The 16730-nt window shown below is 37.5% G+C and overlaps 2 protein-coding genes across 2 annotated transcripts in view; both read left to right on the forward strand.

Moving 5' to 3' along the window:
* Positions 1 to 1953: 1953 nt before the first annotated feature.
* LOC140927134 (uncharacterized) lies at positions 1954 to 4795 on the forward strand. Its single transcript, XM_073376786.1, has 3 exons — positions 1954 to 2151; positions 3535 to 3978; positions 4621 to 4795. Exons 1-3 carry the CDS (start codon positions 2109 to 2111, stop codon positions 4746 to 4748), a joined length of 615 nt encoding a protein of 204 aa, XP_073232887.1. The 5' UTR covers positions 1954 to 2108; the 3' UTR covers positions 4749 to 4795.
* Positions 4796 to 6481: 1686 nt separating this feature from the next.
* The window catches only part of LOC140928905 (nck-associated protein 1 homolog), a 30034-nt gene continuing 19785 nt past the window's right edge, over positions 6482 to 16730 (forward strand). Inside the window, exons 1-11 of the mRNA XM_073378706.1 lie at positions 6482 to 6718; positions 7932 to 8033; positions 9025 to 9120; positions 9229 to 9285; positions 10061 to 10203; positions 10803 to 10893; positions 11333 to 11398; positions 11816 to 11887; positions 13334 to 13382; positions 15343 to 15496; positions 16278 to 16334. Coding sequence (XP_073234807.1) covers positions 6614 to 6718; positions 7932 to 8033; positions 9025 to 9120; positions 9229 to 9285; positions 10061 to 10203; positions 10803 to 10893; positions 11333 to 11398; positions 11816 to 11887; positions 13334 to 13382; positions 15343 to 15496; positions 16278 to 16334 — 992 coding nt within the window. The 5' untranslated portion in view covers positions 6482 to 6613. The remainder of the gene's footprint in view (positions 6719 to 7931; positions 8034 to 9024; positions 9121 to 9228; positions 9286 to 10060; positions 10204 to 10802; positions 10894 to 11332; positions 11399 to 11815; positions 11888 to 13333; positions 13383 to 15342; positions 15497 to 16277; positions 16335 to 16730) is intronic.

Below are 16730 nucleotides of genomic sequence, written 5' to 3' on the forward strand. Positions count from 1 at the left end.
TCAGTTATTTAAAGACCCTGAGTGTTGGACCGGCCGGGGTTCGAACCCGTGACATCCCGCTCAGGAGACCGGCGCTTTCCCAACTGAGCCAACCAGGCGGCGGTTGATCCGTTTATTCTGGCAAACTAAATGAAAATCGACAAGTTGTCTCTTCTCATGATGGAGAATTTGTTGTTAACCTATTATTAACCTGTCTCTTGCCTGCGAGGCATTTGTCGCCTCGCTACTTTTTCAACTGTCCATTTCCTTCCGCATTCCTCAATCTCCATTGAGGCTTTCATGGGAACGAGGGGGCTATTATATTAGTAAACCCGCGCCACATAAAGTGGAGAGAGAGAAAGTAGCATCTTTCCAAAATGACCTCATCTTCCTGGCACCTGTCACGAAACATCATTGAAGCTTAACAAACTTCCACGCCCTTTGAGCATGCATTGTGTCATCTCCAAAATAACCTGTTACCGCTCACTTCAGAATCTCTAGGCCGGTAGAAATGTTGCCTAAAATCAGCTAAGAGCTAGACATTTTGATCGACGCGGTTGCATAACCGAAATTTGTCATTTATCACTCGTTCCGTTTAATTTGTTAGTCTACTGAAACTGAAGTCTTCCGGTATATAGAGGCCTGGCTCAGGATTCGAGAACTCCCCGTGATTGGAAAGCGGATAAACAGTTTATATGGTGGGGTGTGAAATAAAAACGCTTTAAAGGTGGAGGAGATTCAGGTAAGAGGGTGCATTGAATGTCTGCCTCAGCTCTGAAGGTTGCTCTTTATTGTCCGGATTCCATCGATTGCGACTTTCAAACCTTACATATTCAGTGACTTGTATCGTAGCTTATCGTGCTTCCGTAAGGTGTAGGAAATTGTCTTTGGATATTATCAACGTCAGTATTGTAGTCAGTAAAATTTATTTTGATGGCGCCTTAGTAGAACCAGCATGTAATTCCGGAAAATTTAGAATTATGTCGTTTTCTCCTTCGGTGGCCTCTTTTATCTTTGTTTGCTTTTTTAAAGGAACCCACCTGCTTGTATGTGTTAAATAGACAAACTGACCTCACGGGTGTCTTGCACTATGGCAGTGTACAAGTACCCGGTAGAGCAAGTTTGGGAATTTTGAAGTGAGTAAATCCTCAGAAGTTAGTCTAGGAGCAAGGTCTCTCTTCTTGAGGGTGGACTGTTAGGCTCGACTGGACGGAGAAAGCTTTCCCGCAGGTCTTTTAGGCACCTCATTACATAAGTGTTTCTCCGTACAAGGACTTACAACCTGACGTTTACATGTGGACGTTCTAGACTACGGATGAACGTTAAAACCGCGTGCAGTTACCTTGCAGTTAAATGTAAAGTGAATGGAGAGGAGAAGTTCAGTTAGGCACCGGTCATTATTTATTGCCGCGGGGGGAGACGGAGGATTTGGGGCTAAACAAGGTGAAATTTAGCTGCTCCCCCCTCTGAATATTACTTCACTGAAGTGATCCCCCTTAATAACTTTTGGTGACTTTCGCAACCCCCCCTTCGCGTGTCTTCATTTTCCAAGCCAATTTGAGTGATCCCCCTCTGAACCCTTCAAAAAGTTTTCAGCGATCCCCTATTTTGGGTTTCTTAGTTACGACTGATGATCCCTCTTTTGTTCTCGTAAAATCAAAGTGATATCCCCCCTAAAATCCTTCGCTCTCCTCAGGTGATAAATAATGACCGGTCCCTTACGTCACCGTGGTCCTGAAAATATGGCAGAAAAAAAAAAACGAAAAAAAATGACATATATGACTTTCTTCTGTATGATTTCTTTCATGAACAAAACGGTAGCCCATATTCTCCTTTAATCGTTCGACAATGCAAATAGCAGTCTCTGTCTAGAAAGATTTTTGAGATCCAGAAATTTTGTTACCATGGTAACGTGACGTCAGATTTCTCTCTACTACTAATATGGACTGAATTTAAACCCTTCTTTGTAGATTGCACGTCTGGCCCTGACATGGGGTTATGCTCTGATTATAACAATAGCCATCCTAACAACGTGCGATGCAGTTATCACAGAAAAAGGAGTTCTTGGATGTAAGCCGTGTTCAATAGACAACTGCAAAAATGAAACAAAGTGCCTTCTTGGCTCTACAATGGACCTGTGTAACTGCTGTACCAAGTGTTTCAGAATCAACGGTAAAAAGATCTCTGATCGAAAATCTATAATAATTTTGAGTCAAGTAAGACCTTGGCAGTCACAACGGAGTTAAATTTTAAACATTTAAATTAAACTTTTGGTCGGTAAAGATGGAGAGGGGAGGGGCATTGTAGTCATGCTGGATAGGATAAAAGGTGGGTCCATACTGCAATAGCAAAGCTGAATACTAGTAGAGTAGATTCGTTGTAATCTGTATGAAGCACGCCAGAGACTGATCGTAGGTTGAAATAGATTCCTCAGTAGATTGTAAGAACATGATTCCCATTATCATTCTCGACTTTTGTAAAGACCCCTAGAGCCTTTTAGTAATGTTAGAAAACTCAGTGTAACTTTAGTTCTAGTTTGCTCCTGCACGGACATAATTGTTCAGATCCATCGCATAACAAATTCAATACTTGGTTTATTTCCGACGTTTGATTTAACAAACTGTTTGTCCATCCAATTGGAATAGTGATCTAATACGCCAATAACTTCGTCAACGCAAGTATATTAAGGCATGGCTCAATTTTTGGTCTCGACCCCCCGCGAAGATAAAACTGTTTTTCCTTCTACGGTCGTGGATTTTAATTCTAAAAGTTGCTAAAAAAAACTTTCGGGAATTTTCTTTTGAGGCATTGAATTGATTAGGGTTGAACTGATGTGGTCACGAGAAACGTGATGTCATAGTGATATACAAAAGAAAACGCTAAATGGGGTAGGGATGGTTCATTACAACTAACTCTGAACCATGTGTAAGTGTTTGGCTTTTGGTACAAAGTTTTTCCGTGGCCGGAACGGAGAGAATTTTTGATTTCTTCAAAAGATATTAACAGATAAAAAGCGTCACGTGACCTATTTTGCTTAATTGTTGATTAAATAAAAATGGGAGTCAACCATTCCGGCCAGAATGATGCAAGGAATCATGATAGAATAACAAAAATAATGTATTTAATATCTACTGTGTGGCATCTCGCCACCCCATTTTTAGTTAATTTTCTCTTCTTTCCTGGACTTGACCTTAACTGGTCACGTGACACACAAATATGGTTTCTTGCGTAACAGGAAAATTAAGTTTACTGATATCTTTGAGGTTACCAAATTTTGATAGGTTCTGGTCAATTTTCACAAGGTTATGATCATTATGAGATTTTATGCAAATTAGGCTCAGGCTTTGTAGTTAATTTCATCAATTATTATACAGCTTATTGCTGTGAAAATGGTCATGATTCGTACATCTTTGAAGATGTTTATAGTGGCCTGGAATAACTAACAATCATAACATTATCTACGCCATTGACCATGATTCACCTAAGTGCCCCTATCTGCCCACTTTTTTAGATTATTAACTCTAGTACACTGTATATTTTTCTTGCTCCATGCAGGTCAAAAGTGTGGTGGCATTGGCTACATCGTAGGTCGTTGTGGCAAAGGACTAAAATGTAATTTGGCTTATGCTACTTACACGAACCCCGTGGGTTATTGTGTTCCGGTGTTGAATCCTACAACGACTCCGGTTCAAAAACTTTCAACACGGAGACCGTTTTTTGCTACAACCTTACACGACTGGGTGACTTTAGATCAACAGTCGGCGGTTCCAAGGCATGATATTCCCGGTTTTCCAATCAACAGCGTGGCTGAAAATAATCCTAGGATAGAACAAAAGTCGCCTGAAAACAATGACAAATACTTCGTTCATTCAGCTGGCTCGTGGAATATGGAGATTGTTAATGATCATGATACGCCACGAGCACCTTTACGTCCAAAGAATGCGACACAAAACACAACGCAGACTAGCAACCAGAAGCGACAGAGGACAGTCAATAAAGGTAGTAGTGAATATATATTAGCTTTAGTTATAGAACTGATCTAGATGTGGTTTGAATCAAGTTCGAAAGAAGACAAGCGAGTTGTTTGACCTATTCAGGCTTCTTTGGGAATTGCGGGATTTTAGCCAAGTTCTTTCATGCGTTTCTTTTTATACATTCACCGAGTGAAAATTGACGTGCGAGGAGCATAAAGACATAAAAGAAAAGAAAAAAAGAAAGAAAGAAAGAAAGAAAGAAAAAAAAGGCCAATATCTAGCCATCTAGATCAAACGTTCTTGGTCTGTCAATAAGTTTAAGCTTATTACATTATATTTAAACTTGTTATATTGCCAAAGCCGGAAAACGGCTGCGAGAACAAAGAGGGGAATAGCCAGTGGCGACTACAGGATCTACTCCATCTTGGTCGCGCGCAAGGCCAGCCATGTCATAAAGTGGTTGCATGAATAAACTACCAAAAAGACCACTCACAAATCGACTTGGTGATAGAATTCTACCACTCCATCCTCGTTGTACTAGCGCCTTTTAGTTATATCATTTAAGTCCACATATGTTGGACTAAAGATCTTTAAGTTGAAACAGAGGATGTTTGCATGTCATATGGTGCTGATCAGGATGATTCTTATTTTTTTTTCTGCTTTACAGCTTCCGCCGATGACTTTATTTCCGATATATCTCCAGCAGTGATCTTTGTGGCTGTCACAGGAGGAGTATTTTTATGTTTAGTTGGTTTGCTGTTTCTTCCGACGTCTCAAAGAAGCTTACAGAACTAAACATGAACTATCACAGTGTCAGTTACGCCTTCTTTATATACGCCTACAAAGCTGCTACAATCGGAGACAAAACTAGTTGAGACACTTCTCCCTAAAGTGTCTCTCTAACGTTTTGCTAACTTAAAAAGGGAAAATAAAGCTTTTTCTCCCCCATTCCCCTCCATGCAATGTTGTTCCGCTGTTCGAGCCGTAGAAAACAACAAACACACCAACTTTGAATAGAGGGGAGGAGGGAGGGGCGTAGATTGTTTTTTTCTTCGAAGTTACCTCTTTTAAGGAAAATGTTTCAACAATTTTGTCGCCGATTGTGGCCTGCGATCATGCTTCCCTATATTTGATTTTTTTTTTACCAACCCACCGACTCTCGCGCTGTATTAAAACGCGTGATTGCAGGTTAATTATTTAATAAGGCGTGCCTCCCAGCAATATGAACCTGCCATCAGGCGTTCTGGCCGTGAGCGCGAAAGTCTGCGGACATACAAAAGAAAAAGGGAAGAAGGACCTCCTGATCACAGGTCAGCCTCTCATTGAAATGCCTCACTAGGGTTTTGTACCTGACATCGTCTCCCTCTATGAAAATTTCCGCGCAAAGGAAGGCGGGAAGGGGAAAATTGGCGAGACAACGCTTCCCCTCCATTTTTCTCCTTCCCAAAGTTCCTTGCGCTTCGTCACTAGTCATTCCGGCGTGTCACTCGTGTTTCGCACTTGCCTCTGAGCGAAAAAAGAAGCGCCGGAGGAGGAGACAGCACCTGGTGCTATGTCTGACACTCAGGACGTGCACTAGTCCTGAAGAATCGTATATAGATCTGCTTCCCCGAAACTCTCGTGAAAGACACTGAGTTCATGTTAGAAATAAATTATTATAGCACTGAGTCGGGCTATGTTTGCTGCGTTTCATGTCTTTTGATATTTCTTGCCTTAGCAATCGCAACCTTTTACTTTAGCAATTGGATTCTTTCTAATTCCGTTGTTTTTTAATGTTATGGTGTAAACTGTTTTATTCCGGTGTACTCATGCGTTATCTGCATTTGTTTCGACTACTGCGCAGTTGCTGTTCTTCGTTTTAGTTGAAATCAAGTAGGAAAAAAGTTTTAATCTTTATCAGTTTTCATTTGCAAATTATCCATAGTTAAAAAGACTCACACTGTCCGTATGTAAAAATGTATTTGTAATTTGTTGGGACGAAAGTTATAAAGAATACCTGGGAGGATATGTGTTCTGCAAGTAAAATTCTAGTTCTGTTATAATAAACAAAGAATTAGTGTTTCTGTGCTCTACTAATTTGCATGGTTTCTGAGATGCGCTAAGAAGAATCGAAAAGAAGGACGAGAAGACCAAATATAGCCTTTAAACGGGAGGTTTTGAATCGATTTAATTGTTGAAGGGGGTAGTCAAATGACTGAGTAGTTAGCCTGTTCCAGGCTCCGAGATAGCCCCTCGCAGCTCCTTCTCACGCGCGAAACAAACTCCACGCCTCCCACGCGATTCACAACCCCTGTTCGCAGAAGCCTATTCCCCCTGATGTTGAATTGTTGTTCAGTGATGGTTATTAAACCAAAGAATAAGAAGGCCTTCAATGTAACCTTTCCGGATAATCTCTCAGTGATCATTCAGTCATTTCAAGTTACGAGTCCTTCAACGAGTTCAAGTTGATCATTCAGGACCTTTACATAATATATGTTAGGCTTTTGGTGTTACCGCATTCGCATCGCAGACTCAAGTTTGACCCTCCTTTCCTGTCAACTCGGCTGGTCACTGTAACATTCTTGTAGTTTCGTTGAAAAACTACTTACCTTATGGCGGTATCTAGTTAAGTGTATTCTTCAAAGATAAGTAGGAAGTAAATAATCTACATATAGTACAATATGGATCGTGGAGTGTCGATTACGGAGCAAAGATTGGCGGAGAAACTGACCATCTTGAATGAGAGAGGGCTTGGAATGCTCACCAGAATTTACAACATCAAAAAAGTAAGGAAGCTACTGTATTGGAAGTGGAAAACGCGGCCTTATTCTTAACTTAGTCTTAGATGCTTAAATGAACAGTCATTTTCTGTGGTCAGGTGTTCTCAAAACCTACAGTATCGCTTGTGCAAGGCTCTGCTGTGAGGAGTGGCGAATAATGTAGGTCTCTGGAAATTATCGTCCCATCTAAAATATCGAAACAAATTTGATCAGCTTTTACTCTGAGCTGGCGAATAAAGTAAAGGTTGATGCTAGTCTTATATGAGAACAGTTACAGAATCAGGGGTGCTTTGGATGATATTGCACATGGTAAGACAAATTGTCATTCCATAGCTTTGCCCTTGGCAAAGTTGTGTTGTTGTTTTTTTTACAGAGATTTTGCTCTCTGTCACAGCTATTAATCCACCAATGGTAGAGTTGTATTGGCAGCTATAATTTTCTAATGGTGAAGAGATTTTGTAATGTGTGAGTATAGATGGAGCATGATCGTCCAGATGGGTGTAGGCCTGGATAGGACAGGGGCACCCAACGACCGTTTCCTCCTGAATGCATTGAAAACACTTTTTAGGCTATACAGGGTATTTTCAGATCTCTAGAGATGAATTCTAAGCGGCACTATGAAATTTGTATCTGTTCGGTCATCCTAGGGGAACTTGAGTCTTTTCGAAATTACCATGGCCTCAGCTTTGTTTTCTTGAACATTTTAGATGCAGTTTTAAGTTTTACGCAGTTTTGAATCCAAAAATTTTAGGTTTCTTTTTTTCTACGAAAATAGCCTAACCAGGGGAGTGAAATGTGAAGATTTGAAGTTTAGAAAATTGTAAGGAATTTATTAGATTTGCTTTGAAAATTAAACATGAAATTTAAAAAAGATGAAACTTAATTCCGTATGGATAGCAAATACAAGTTGGTGTATGGTGGCCTGTACTAATAGCCACTGGCAATAGTTTATTGGTCATAATAATTGTGACCAATAAACTATTATTGAAAGAATAAGAGAGAGATTTGTTGAAGAGCTTAGAGGGGTCTGTAACTCATCCAACTAGTACATTTGCATGGCACTCTATTCAGTTTCATTGTAAGATGTCATGTGACCTCAATGAAATGTGAGATGTTGACCTCAATGAAGTTTTTCTACTTAATGACAGTTTTTCACTGTTGCAGAAGAAATTCTCATGATGTAACAATTTTTCAGTTTATATTATTTCTATCTTCCTAGGCATGTTCAGATTCCAAGTCAAGACCAGGATTTCTAACTGACAAAGCACTGGATCCTGCCATCAAAGCTATCGTGAAGAAGTTCCCTGTGACAGATACTAAAGTATGTTGTAGAACTGCATGCATTTTAGTCACTCTGTTGACAAAACAATAATTGTTTTTATTATACATTATTTATGGGATATTCTAAGGAATAACATAATGACTAAAAATAACCAAAGGTAAGGGGTTGCGGCCAAGATCAGTTGAGGGTCAAGACTCTAACAAAACACTCTTTCTCTAACGCTGTGCTTTGTAAAGAAAAAAAATGAAAATTAAAAATAAATTAAAAGAGTAGATTCACCTAGCAACCTTTGTGGCATTACAGGTGTTAGTGTGGAATCCCTACCAAAAGGTTGACCCAAGTCTACACTAAAATAGTGTTTAAGGTGAAAGGAGGGAGGGTGTGTGTTAATGGGAGTGTTGTAGGCATACAAAAAAAATGAAAAATTTTAATGGTTACAGTTAATTGTTAGAAAAAGCACTGATATTGAGTGACCAACAAACTGCAATGCAGCCACATCAAGTTCACTAACATACAGTGCAAAATAAAATGTTAAAAGTTAAAAACACTGATATTGAGCAACCAAAAAACTGAAATGCAGCCATGTCCAGCAGAATATACATTACAACATAAAATAAAAGGAACTGAGGGGTTAGTATATCATGTTATCTGGTTATAACTTAGTTCTTACTTTGAAGGAAAACAATGCGTGACAAAGTATAGCAGGCAAGATCGATTGAGTGTCAAGACTCTCACAAAACATTTTTTCTCTAACACTGTGCGTTGCATAAATGTAAGTTTCACGTGATGGAGGGTCAAAACACGTGTGATCAGATTATAATTGATAGAAGGTCCAAATGGGCGTGATCAGATTGTGTCCCCTTTATTTCATTCATTCTTAGTGGAAGTCCAAATAAATGCTGGCTACATAATGTGCTGCGCATACTTAATAGCAACCTGGAGATAAGACGTACTGCAGTCTCCTCTATTTGCCCACAAGTATTGTATAATTTTATTTCCAGTGCTTTGAACCCTTTGCTTTGATTTTCAGAGCGTTCAGCTTCAGCCAGTTCATAGCATCCAAAATGAAGTTATCAAAGGACTATCTAACTATTATTACACATTTGTGGATGTCATGGAATTCAGGGTAAGCAGTAAGCAATAAATAATCGTATTTTTAGCAAATGAATTTGTTTTCTCTGTCCATATTTGTCAATAATCACTTATTCTTTTCTTGTAAACTGTCTTATCACAGGATAATACAAGTGAGCTTCTGACCTTAATCGATGCCAGTTTTGTTCATTTTGACATTGTGAGTAGATGAAAACAATTTTAAAAATAAATTTGACTGTGTGTTCAGGGTTGGTTTGACAAAGTTGTGTCAACTAAAAAGGTTCTTGCAAGCTTTCTTTCTTGAAGAAAATGACCACAACCATTGCATCTTATTAATGTACCATGTGTTAAAATGTTTAAACTTTTATTGCATAGTCACTAAATTGAAGCATTCACTAAAGGTTTTCAGAGTTGAGCCTTCCTATGGGTACCCTCACACAAATTTTTCATTGCGCCTTCTTCATCAAATTATTTGTTTTTTGTCGAAATTGTTACATATCAAGAATTTTTGTGTGTGATAACACCACTAGTAAGCTTGAGCAACCTTAATAATGACGAAGAAATGAGAAATGAAAGAAAGCAACAGGCTTAACAAGCGGAAAAAAAAACCTGAATGCTGAATGTGAAGAACTCTTTTTGACAGACTGTTTTACCATCATTGCATGCCTACCAGTAGCATTGTTGAGCTTTGATCAATTATGGCAATATGTTGTTTCATTGTGATTGTTTGAAATGCCCATAGAGAGGCTCAGAATTTAGTATGCAGGGACCAATTAAATAAATCCTGGTGTTACTCAATTTAATTGCTTAATGGCTGGTTTTGAACTTAGGACCGTTTGACTGTGGGGAGCATTAGAGCTGCCTGTTAGCTAAATCCCGGCCTCCAAATGTTTAAAATTGTTTTGGGGTTAACTTTATAATCGCTGTGCAGAGAAGTACATTTTACAAGTTAGTTGTAAATCTTTTTACTTCAGACGCTAAACTATGACTTGACCAAGGCATATTTAGATCTCATTGTGACCTATGCCTCTCTCATGATGCTTGTATCACGAGTGGATGATCGAAAAGCTGTACTGGGCCTGTACAATCATGCATTTGAGATGAAGAATGGAAGAGGGTAAGTCCGGCACCGCATGGAGATCATTTCAGTGTTTCTTAATAATAAATTTTTATTAGGCACAGTTCAGATGCCGAACTTTTCATGAGCTGAACCTAATAAATTATGTTGAGTTACGTCTGCATCAATTAGGAACACCTATTTCAATTTGGAATGGCTCAACCATTCTTCCTGCCTAACCTGGGTGGGAATTTCGACTTTGGAATAAATTTGATTCAGATGCCAAATTTTTCATGTGCTGAACCTAATGCATAAAATAATATTAGAAAAGTTATTAACTGAAGCCAATAAGGCTCCATATTTATTAAGAAATCACCGACACTTTGCACTTCCAAAGTGGAAGACGGACTGTTTTAAGAACACTTTTATTGTTTCATCATGCCTAAAGTACAATTAAATGATTCTGTTTTTTATATGTTTTTTATGTTATATGTATGAATGTTTAATATTTTGAATATTGATGTATTGTAAATTATTCTATTTTTAGCTTAGTTTTATTTGTAAATACGCAATTCAGCCTCTGGCTGCCCATGTATTTATTTGAACTAATCTGATCATAAAATATTAATGTTATCTGTACCTTAATCTGTATTTTTTAGTGAAGACTCTTTTCCAAGACTTGGATCTATGATTGTTGAGTATGAAACTCCTCTAAAGAAAGTAGCTGAACAATTTGTGCCACATCAACAGGTAAACCTTTTTTTGTTATGATTAGATCAAAATGCTTGTAGTCTTTAGTGCATGCCTGAGTTATAAAAATTGTCTACAGTTAAGTGTATACTGTGCAGTGTACCTACATGTACATGCAAGGTACTGCACATGCTCTCTCAGTACACTAATGATACGTTTTTTATAGCGGTAACTGATTTTGTTACTTGTAGTTATGAAAGCAATAAATCATAACTCAATAGTTCACATTATTTATGTTACAGGTCAAAATTAAATTCAGGTAAAAATATTTTTAACCTAGTAGGTTGATTCTCAGTTTTCATGTCTGCTAGCCCTAAAATTTTATATTTATTCAGGGTTAGCAGGCAAAGGAAAGGTTGAGAACTTTCAATACATGTAGTTTTTGTAAACTCAAAGTTTTTTTACCTTATTAAACCTTTCTTATTATTTGTGAATTCAGAGAGTCTCAACTGCACTGCACTCAGTTCATGAAGTTTACATCAGAAGAAATTCAACAGGGGAGCAGGTAATAAGCTTATTACATGCCTGTTTATAAGCAATAAATGTCTGCCAGGTGTTATCTATACTGGCAGTTTTAAACAATTAACTACAGAAAGAGCAGGGATTTCTTATTAGTGAGATCACTTTGCTCTAGATTCTCTGGTTTCCCCTCTTAACAAAATCCAACATTTCCAAATTCCATTCCGTCTAGAAAGTGTCTTAAATCAGTCAGGGACACTTAAGAGGGACACAGGTGCAGTCATGTCACCACTTACACAAGACTTTTTTTTGTCAGGGGTTGGGGCTTGATATTTAATTGTTAGTTCGTCAGACTTGGAGCTATATATTAGACAGTGGAGGCCAAGTTAAAGAAATGGATATTTTCCCAGTTGGAATGGCGGGGACAGTATTTTACATTATATCTACCATTTTCCGTCCTCAGTGGCGTCAGTCTCAGATTGTCAGCATAATCAGTGCACCATTGCAAATGCTGAACCCAGCTACCAGTGATGTGGTAAGGGAATTGTCTGATTATTATTTTTGTTAAGTTGTGGACAATGATTCCATGAGTGAGTGATCCAGTAATGTCTAGCCTGCAAGCAAGCTATGCATTTGGGATGTCGCGAGAAGTCATGTGACAGCAGCATGTGAAAGGAGATGCGGGTTCGTGGGGCAGGGAAGGAAAGGGAGATTTTTCAGCCAATGGTACATCTGTATTTCTCTTCATCTGGGCGAAGTAGAAATGAAAATTATGACAGATCGTTGCAAGCTCTCCTTTCCTCTGCCCCTGTCACTCGTGCATTCTCTGGTGACTTGCTTCACTCACCATGAATGGAGAGCTTGCTAGTGGGCTAAGTAATGTCTGACTGCCCAAAATTGAAAAAAAGGTTGTTTTGTGAAACGGGTCAATGAGTCATGAATCATGTTTTTAGTCAGGTCACCATTGAACACTGAAAAAAATAATGATCAAGGCTAAGCCTGACTATAGTTATTACGGGTAAAGTCTGATTTGAAATGTTTAGCATTTATTCACTTTAATATTATTATACTTGACTTTATGACTCATTGACTCATGACTCGAGAATTGACTTGTTGACTCATTGACTCATTTACATATAATTCTCCCCAAAACTGCAACCTACAAGTAACAATACAGTTATACAGATCATTTTTACTGTATACAAGCCAGTGACACATTTCTTTCATCTGTATGTTTTACCCTATCACAGCTTGTTTTGTTGAACAACGTGTTTAAGAAAATAACTCTTTAGAGAGCAGGTGTTTACAATTTTTGTTATGTCTATTGTGCAGTTATGATTTTATTGCTTACTATGTCATATAAGCATGAAACGTAGCCTGTTTTTGTTTTAAGAAAATAAGCATAAATTGTGGCACGGAAGAAAAAATTGTGACTCACAAGGTGACGCTTATTAATCTGACACATTAAGTTACACTTCAACTTTATGTCATATAGCATGCCGATGACAAGCGTCGAAGAGAAAATGAAGCATGACTTCTTACATCAAGAAAAATAATTTTTTTTGACGCAACAAGTCTCACTTATTTTTTTTGACACAACAGGTCACATTATTTCACCTTCATGTTATGTAGCATGCTAATTACCACTATTACCATTACTATTACTATTACCATTTTTGGCAAAAATTTCTTTTTGACTAGAAAAAAGTTAAATTGGTAAAATGACAAGCAATGACTAGAGCGTAATAGACTCTCGCTGTTTGCAAACTGAATCATACAGTATTTTGTATCTGGCCTGTAGAATATTATTGCTTTTCTTACAAACCAACATTACGGACATTATTGACATGACATGGCTGCATAGTGTAACAGTTTGTTTGGAAACTGTAAGCACAAAAAGCAGCCTTCTGTACTTTTTAACTTCTTATACATGAATTAAGCCACTTGACAACTTGCTAGTGCTGTGCTTTTCTCTTTTCAGCCCCCAGTGGAATATTTATCAATGGAAACTATGCAGAAATGGATATTGTGTAAGTTTTCAAAGTGCTGCTCATAAAATACACTGTAGTTAATAAAAATTAATATTAATTTTATTGTACGTAACGTATAATATCATCTAATTGAAAATAAATTGTTGCTTATTAATAATAGTAATGTTTGTTATAAATAATAAAAAAGTCTTTATGCAATACTAATAAAAAAGACCTATGTACAGTGCTTCACTTAAAAAAAATTAAAACGAAATTTGTGCCTTAGTTAACATCTTTTAGAAAGAAAAGAAAAGATCATAATGTCTCAATATCTCTTGAAATATAATCCACGACAATGTTTCTCTACTAAAATAATATTATTACTGTTACTATTAGCAATCACTACCAATATTTACGATCTTTTCACTAATTCCTTTTTAAAATCTGATGATTTCAAGATGAACCAACAACGATAAGAGTATTAAATAGTAGTAATAATTGAATATGCGATATTCAATATTATATTTTGTTTATTATACGTATCAATATTATTGTTTATTATACATATCAATATTATTGCTTTTTATACATGTTTGAGTTGTTTTAGTTTGAATTTATCCCTTTCCTTTACCTTAAAATGTATATTACCTATATGTAGATTGAATACTCCTTAAAATAAAATTCCCTACTGGAAAGTGCTATTTTGATCTGTAATAAATCTAAGAAGAAATGTTTGATGTTTTGAACATCATGATCAAGAAAAAAAAACATCAAGTGTCAAAGTGGTTAAGAGAGTTGTCAATTTGAATACCGTAAAATTCCGAAAATAAGCCCCGGGGCTTATATTTTTCAAAGGCCCTTTTTGAGGGGCTTATTTTTGGAGGGGCTTATCTACGGAGGGAAATTTGGGTTTCAAAATCGATTGTGCTAGCTTTATATTTGGAATAAATTAACCGTTTTTGCTTTGTTTTCCTTTGTATTTGAGGGCAATTTTCCAAGTACAAGCCCCCGGGGGGCTTATATTTGGAGGGACGATTTAACGGAGGGTTTTTTGTGTTACCGGTTTTGGGGCCTTATATTTGGACGGGCTTATACATGGAGGGGCTTTTTTTCGGAATTTTTTGGTAATTTTATTAGATGACATTCATAAGTTGATGTGCTAATAGAAATACCTCAGCATGCAAAGAAAGTCATGTCCGATAGCCCAGGGCTAGTGGATTTTGCTATCGAGTTTGTGATTTTTGTTCTTAATTTGCCCGATGGGCAATCAAAAAGGGTTCTTGGACTAACTGAAATGACTTGTGGGCTAGTATATGCTAGCTACAGCTTGCCTGAATGCTAGGCTGTAAAACTGACTTTCTTTGCACCCTGTGCCTCGTGTGATTCTAGTCTGATTACACATTTAGCGATGGTTTTAAAATATACAGCATTTCATAAACAAAGCACTCAAGTTTATCATGGCACTTTTTGAGGATCAAAAAGGTATGCCATAAGAGTGATCAGCCTCGTGTTGTTTTATTTCATGTGATTTGAAATAATAAAAAGAAAACCTATAAATTGCCTTAAGCCAATTTTTTCACCCCATTTGGCATTAAATGGCCAGATTATAATAATTCCGTTATTTACCCTTGGCAGTATTTATAGCACTAATATTAGTGTGGCCGAGCAAGTGCCTGAAACAAATAATTCAAAATATTGAACCTAACAGGGTTAAGAATTCCAACAATGAAACCTGGTACTTTGCTTAATCAAAATCCTCCTAAATCGCCTTTTGCCAATTTTTTCACCCGATTTGGTATTAAATGGCCAGATTTGGTTCTTTTATACTGAAAAGTGGATTTTCTTAAAAAGATTTGGTTGTTTTATGGTGAACTCTGGGTGAAAAGTGGACTTCTCAAAAACCTGGTACTTTGCTTAATCAAATTCTCTCTATTAAGTTAGCATGTTGGGGCAGATAGTTTGTCTAATAGTCGTCGTAAGTCAACGTTATTGACCAAAGTTTATTGTTTTTTCTCCTTAGTTGGATATACACTTTGTCATCAGCAGCTTGCCATGCCTGGCGTGACAGATATATGGAAGGTTGCGTTACAGGATGGCTATTGTGTTCAGTTATTCCGAGATGAAGTCATTATGTTTCATAAAGAATTCCAAAACTTACTTGATGGAATGAAAGGGTGAGTCAGTGAAAGGAGAAAAGTGCATTCATGGTTCTGCATTCTCTCAAGAGAGTCCCAAGAGTCAGACCAAAATCAATTTTCTCCTAACGTTATTATTGTCAATACTTACTATCTGGCTGAATCCGTGAGCGGGCAAAATGAAGTGAATCCTGTGTTGTGATTGGCTAGCTGAACGTCAATGTCTTGCCCGCTTCAGATTTCCCGCATTGGTCCCGCAAAAAATGTTGTCTTTTTGTCCATTTGATAAATCCTTTATTGCCCTAGCTTGTACGATCATGATGGCTGTATATTGGCCTCGTTCGTTTTTGCATTTTTATTGACCAAGACGAAAACGCAAAAAAGAACTAGGGCAATATCCAGCCATCTTGACCTCCCGCTGGGTCAATAACACTTATATAATCCAGAGAAAAGGTTAGGAGAATTAATAAAACGATCAACTCAGGGAAACAGGGATATTTTCTGACTACTATGTTGATGACAGTCGGCTACTTTTGTAGGAAGTAAAATTGAGGTAAAACCCAAAAAACTTCCCAGCTGGTAAATTCCCCACTTACTAATTGGATACACGCGGCAACTTGAATCTTAGTCACAGTCCTGCAATAGGCATGTTAATAGTTTTTTTTGCCACAAATCACCACATGAAGCAAAATAGGTATGCTGGTGAGCAAACAGTGGTGTATACATTTTTGTATACGTTTTGTTGCCAAAGGCCCATTAAACAAAGAGCTGCAAAGATCATATCCTCGTTTAAACTCTTTATTGTCGTTATTGGTTTTAGATACAATAAGCGTGTTAAGGACATTCAAGATGCTGCTGCACATGCGCTAACAACAAGGTATGCCACTAAGGTCAACTCACTTTTTGCCAAATCACAAATTTACACGACTACTGAGATGGGTAGCATTCAGCCATGCATTACGGAATAGAAAACATGACACGTGCTAGACTTATAGTCTTTTGGACAAGCCATCTTCTTTACCTTTTAAAACATAATTTTTCAAGCTGTGAGAAGTTTTACCACCAAACTAAAGAACTGATGAAATTTGTAGACTTTACCATTGAAGTCTGAAGGTATTTAGCTTGGGGTCAATTTAATGAAAGTCTTACTAGTGTACAGTCAAACCCCGCTTTACGGATACCGGCTTAATACGGACACCTCACTATTACAGACAGTTTGCTTTGTCCCTGGGGAAAGAAAGCCCTTACATTTTCTCTAAATTCAACCCGTGTA

The sequence above is a fragment of the Porites lutea genome, chromosome 2, assembly GCF_958299795.1.
Source record: "Porites lutea chromosome 2, jaPorLute2.1, whole genome shotgun sequence".
Lineage (NCBI taxonomy): Eukaryota > Metazoa > Cnidaria > Anthozoa > Scleractinia > Poritidae > Porites > Porites lutea.

Excerpts from the sequence above, each read along its gene's own strand:
- LOC140927134 (XM_073376786.1), top strand. The coding sequence starts at position 2,109 with ATGGACCTGTGTAACTGCTGTACCAAGTGTTTCAGAATCAACG. Across the intron at positions 2,152-3,534 it reads CAAGTGTTTCAGAATCAACG|GTCAAAAGTGTGGTGGCATT; the intron begins GTAAAAAGATCT and ends TGCTCCATGCAG. Across the intron at positions 3,979-4,620 it reads ACAGAGGACAGTCAATAAAG|CTTCCGCCGATGACTTTATT; the intron begins GTAGTAGTGAAT and ends TCTGCTTTACAG.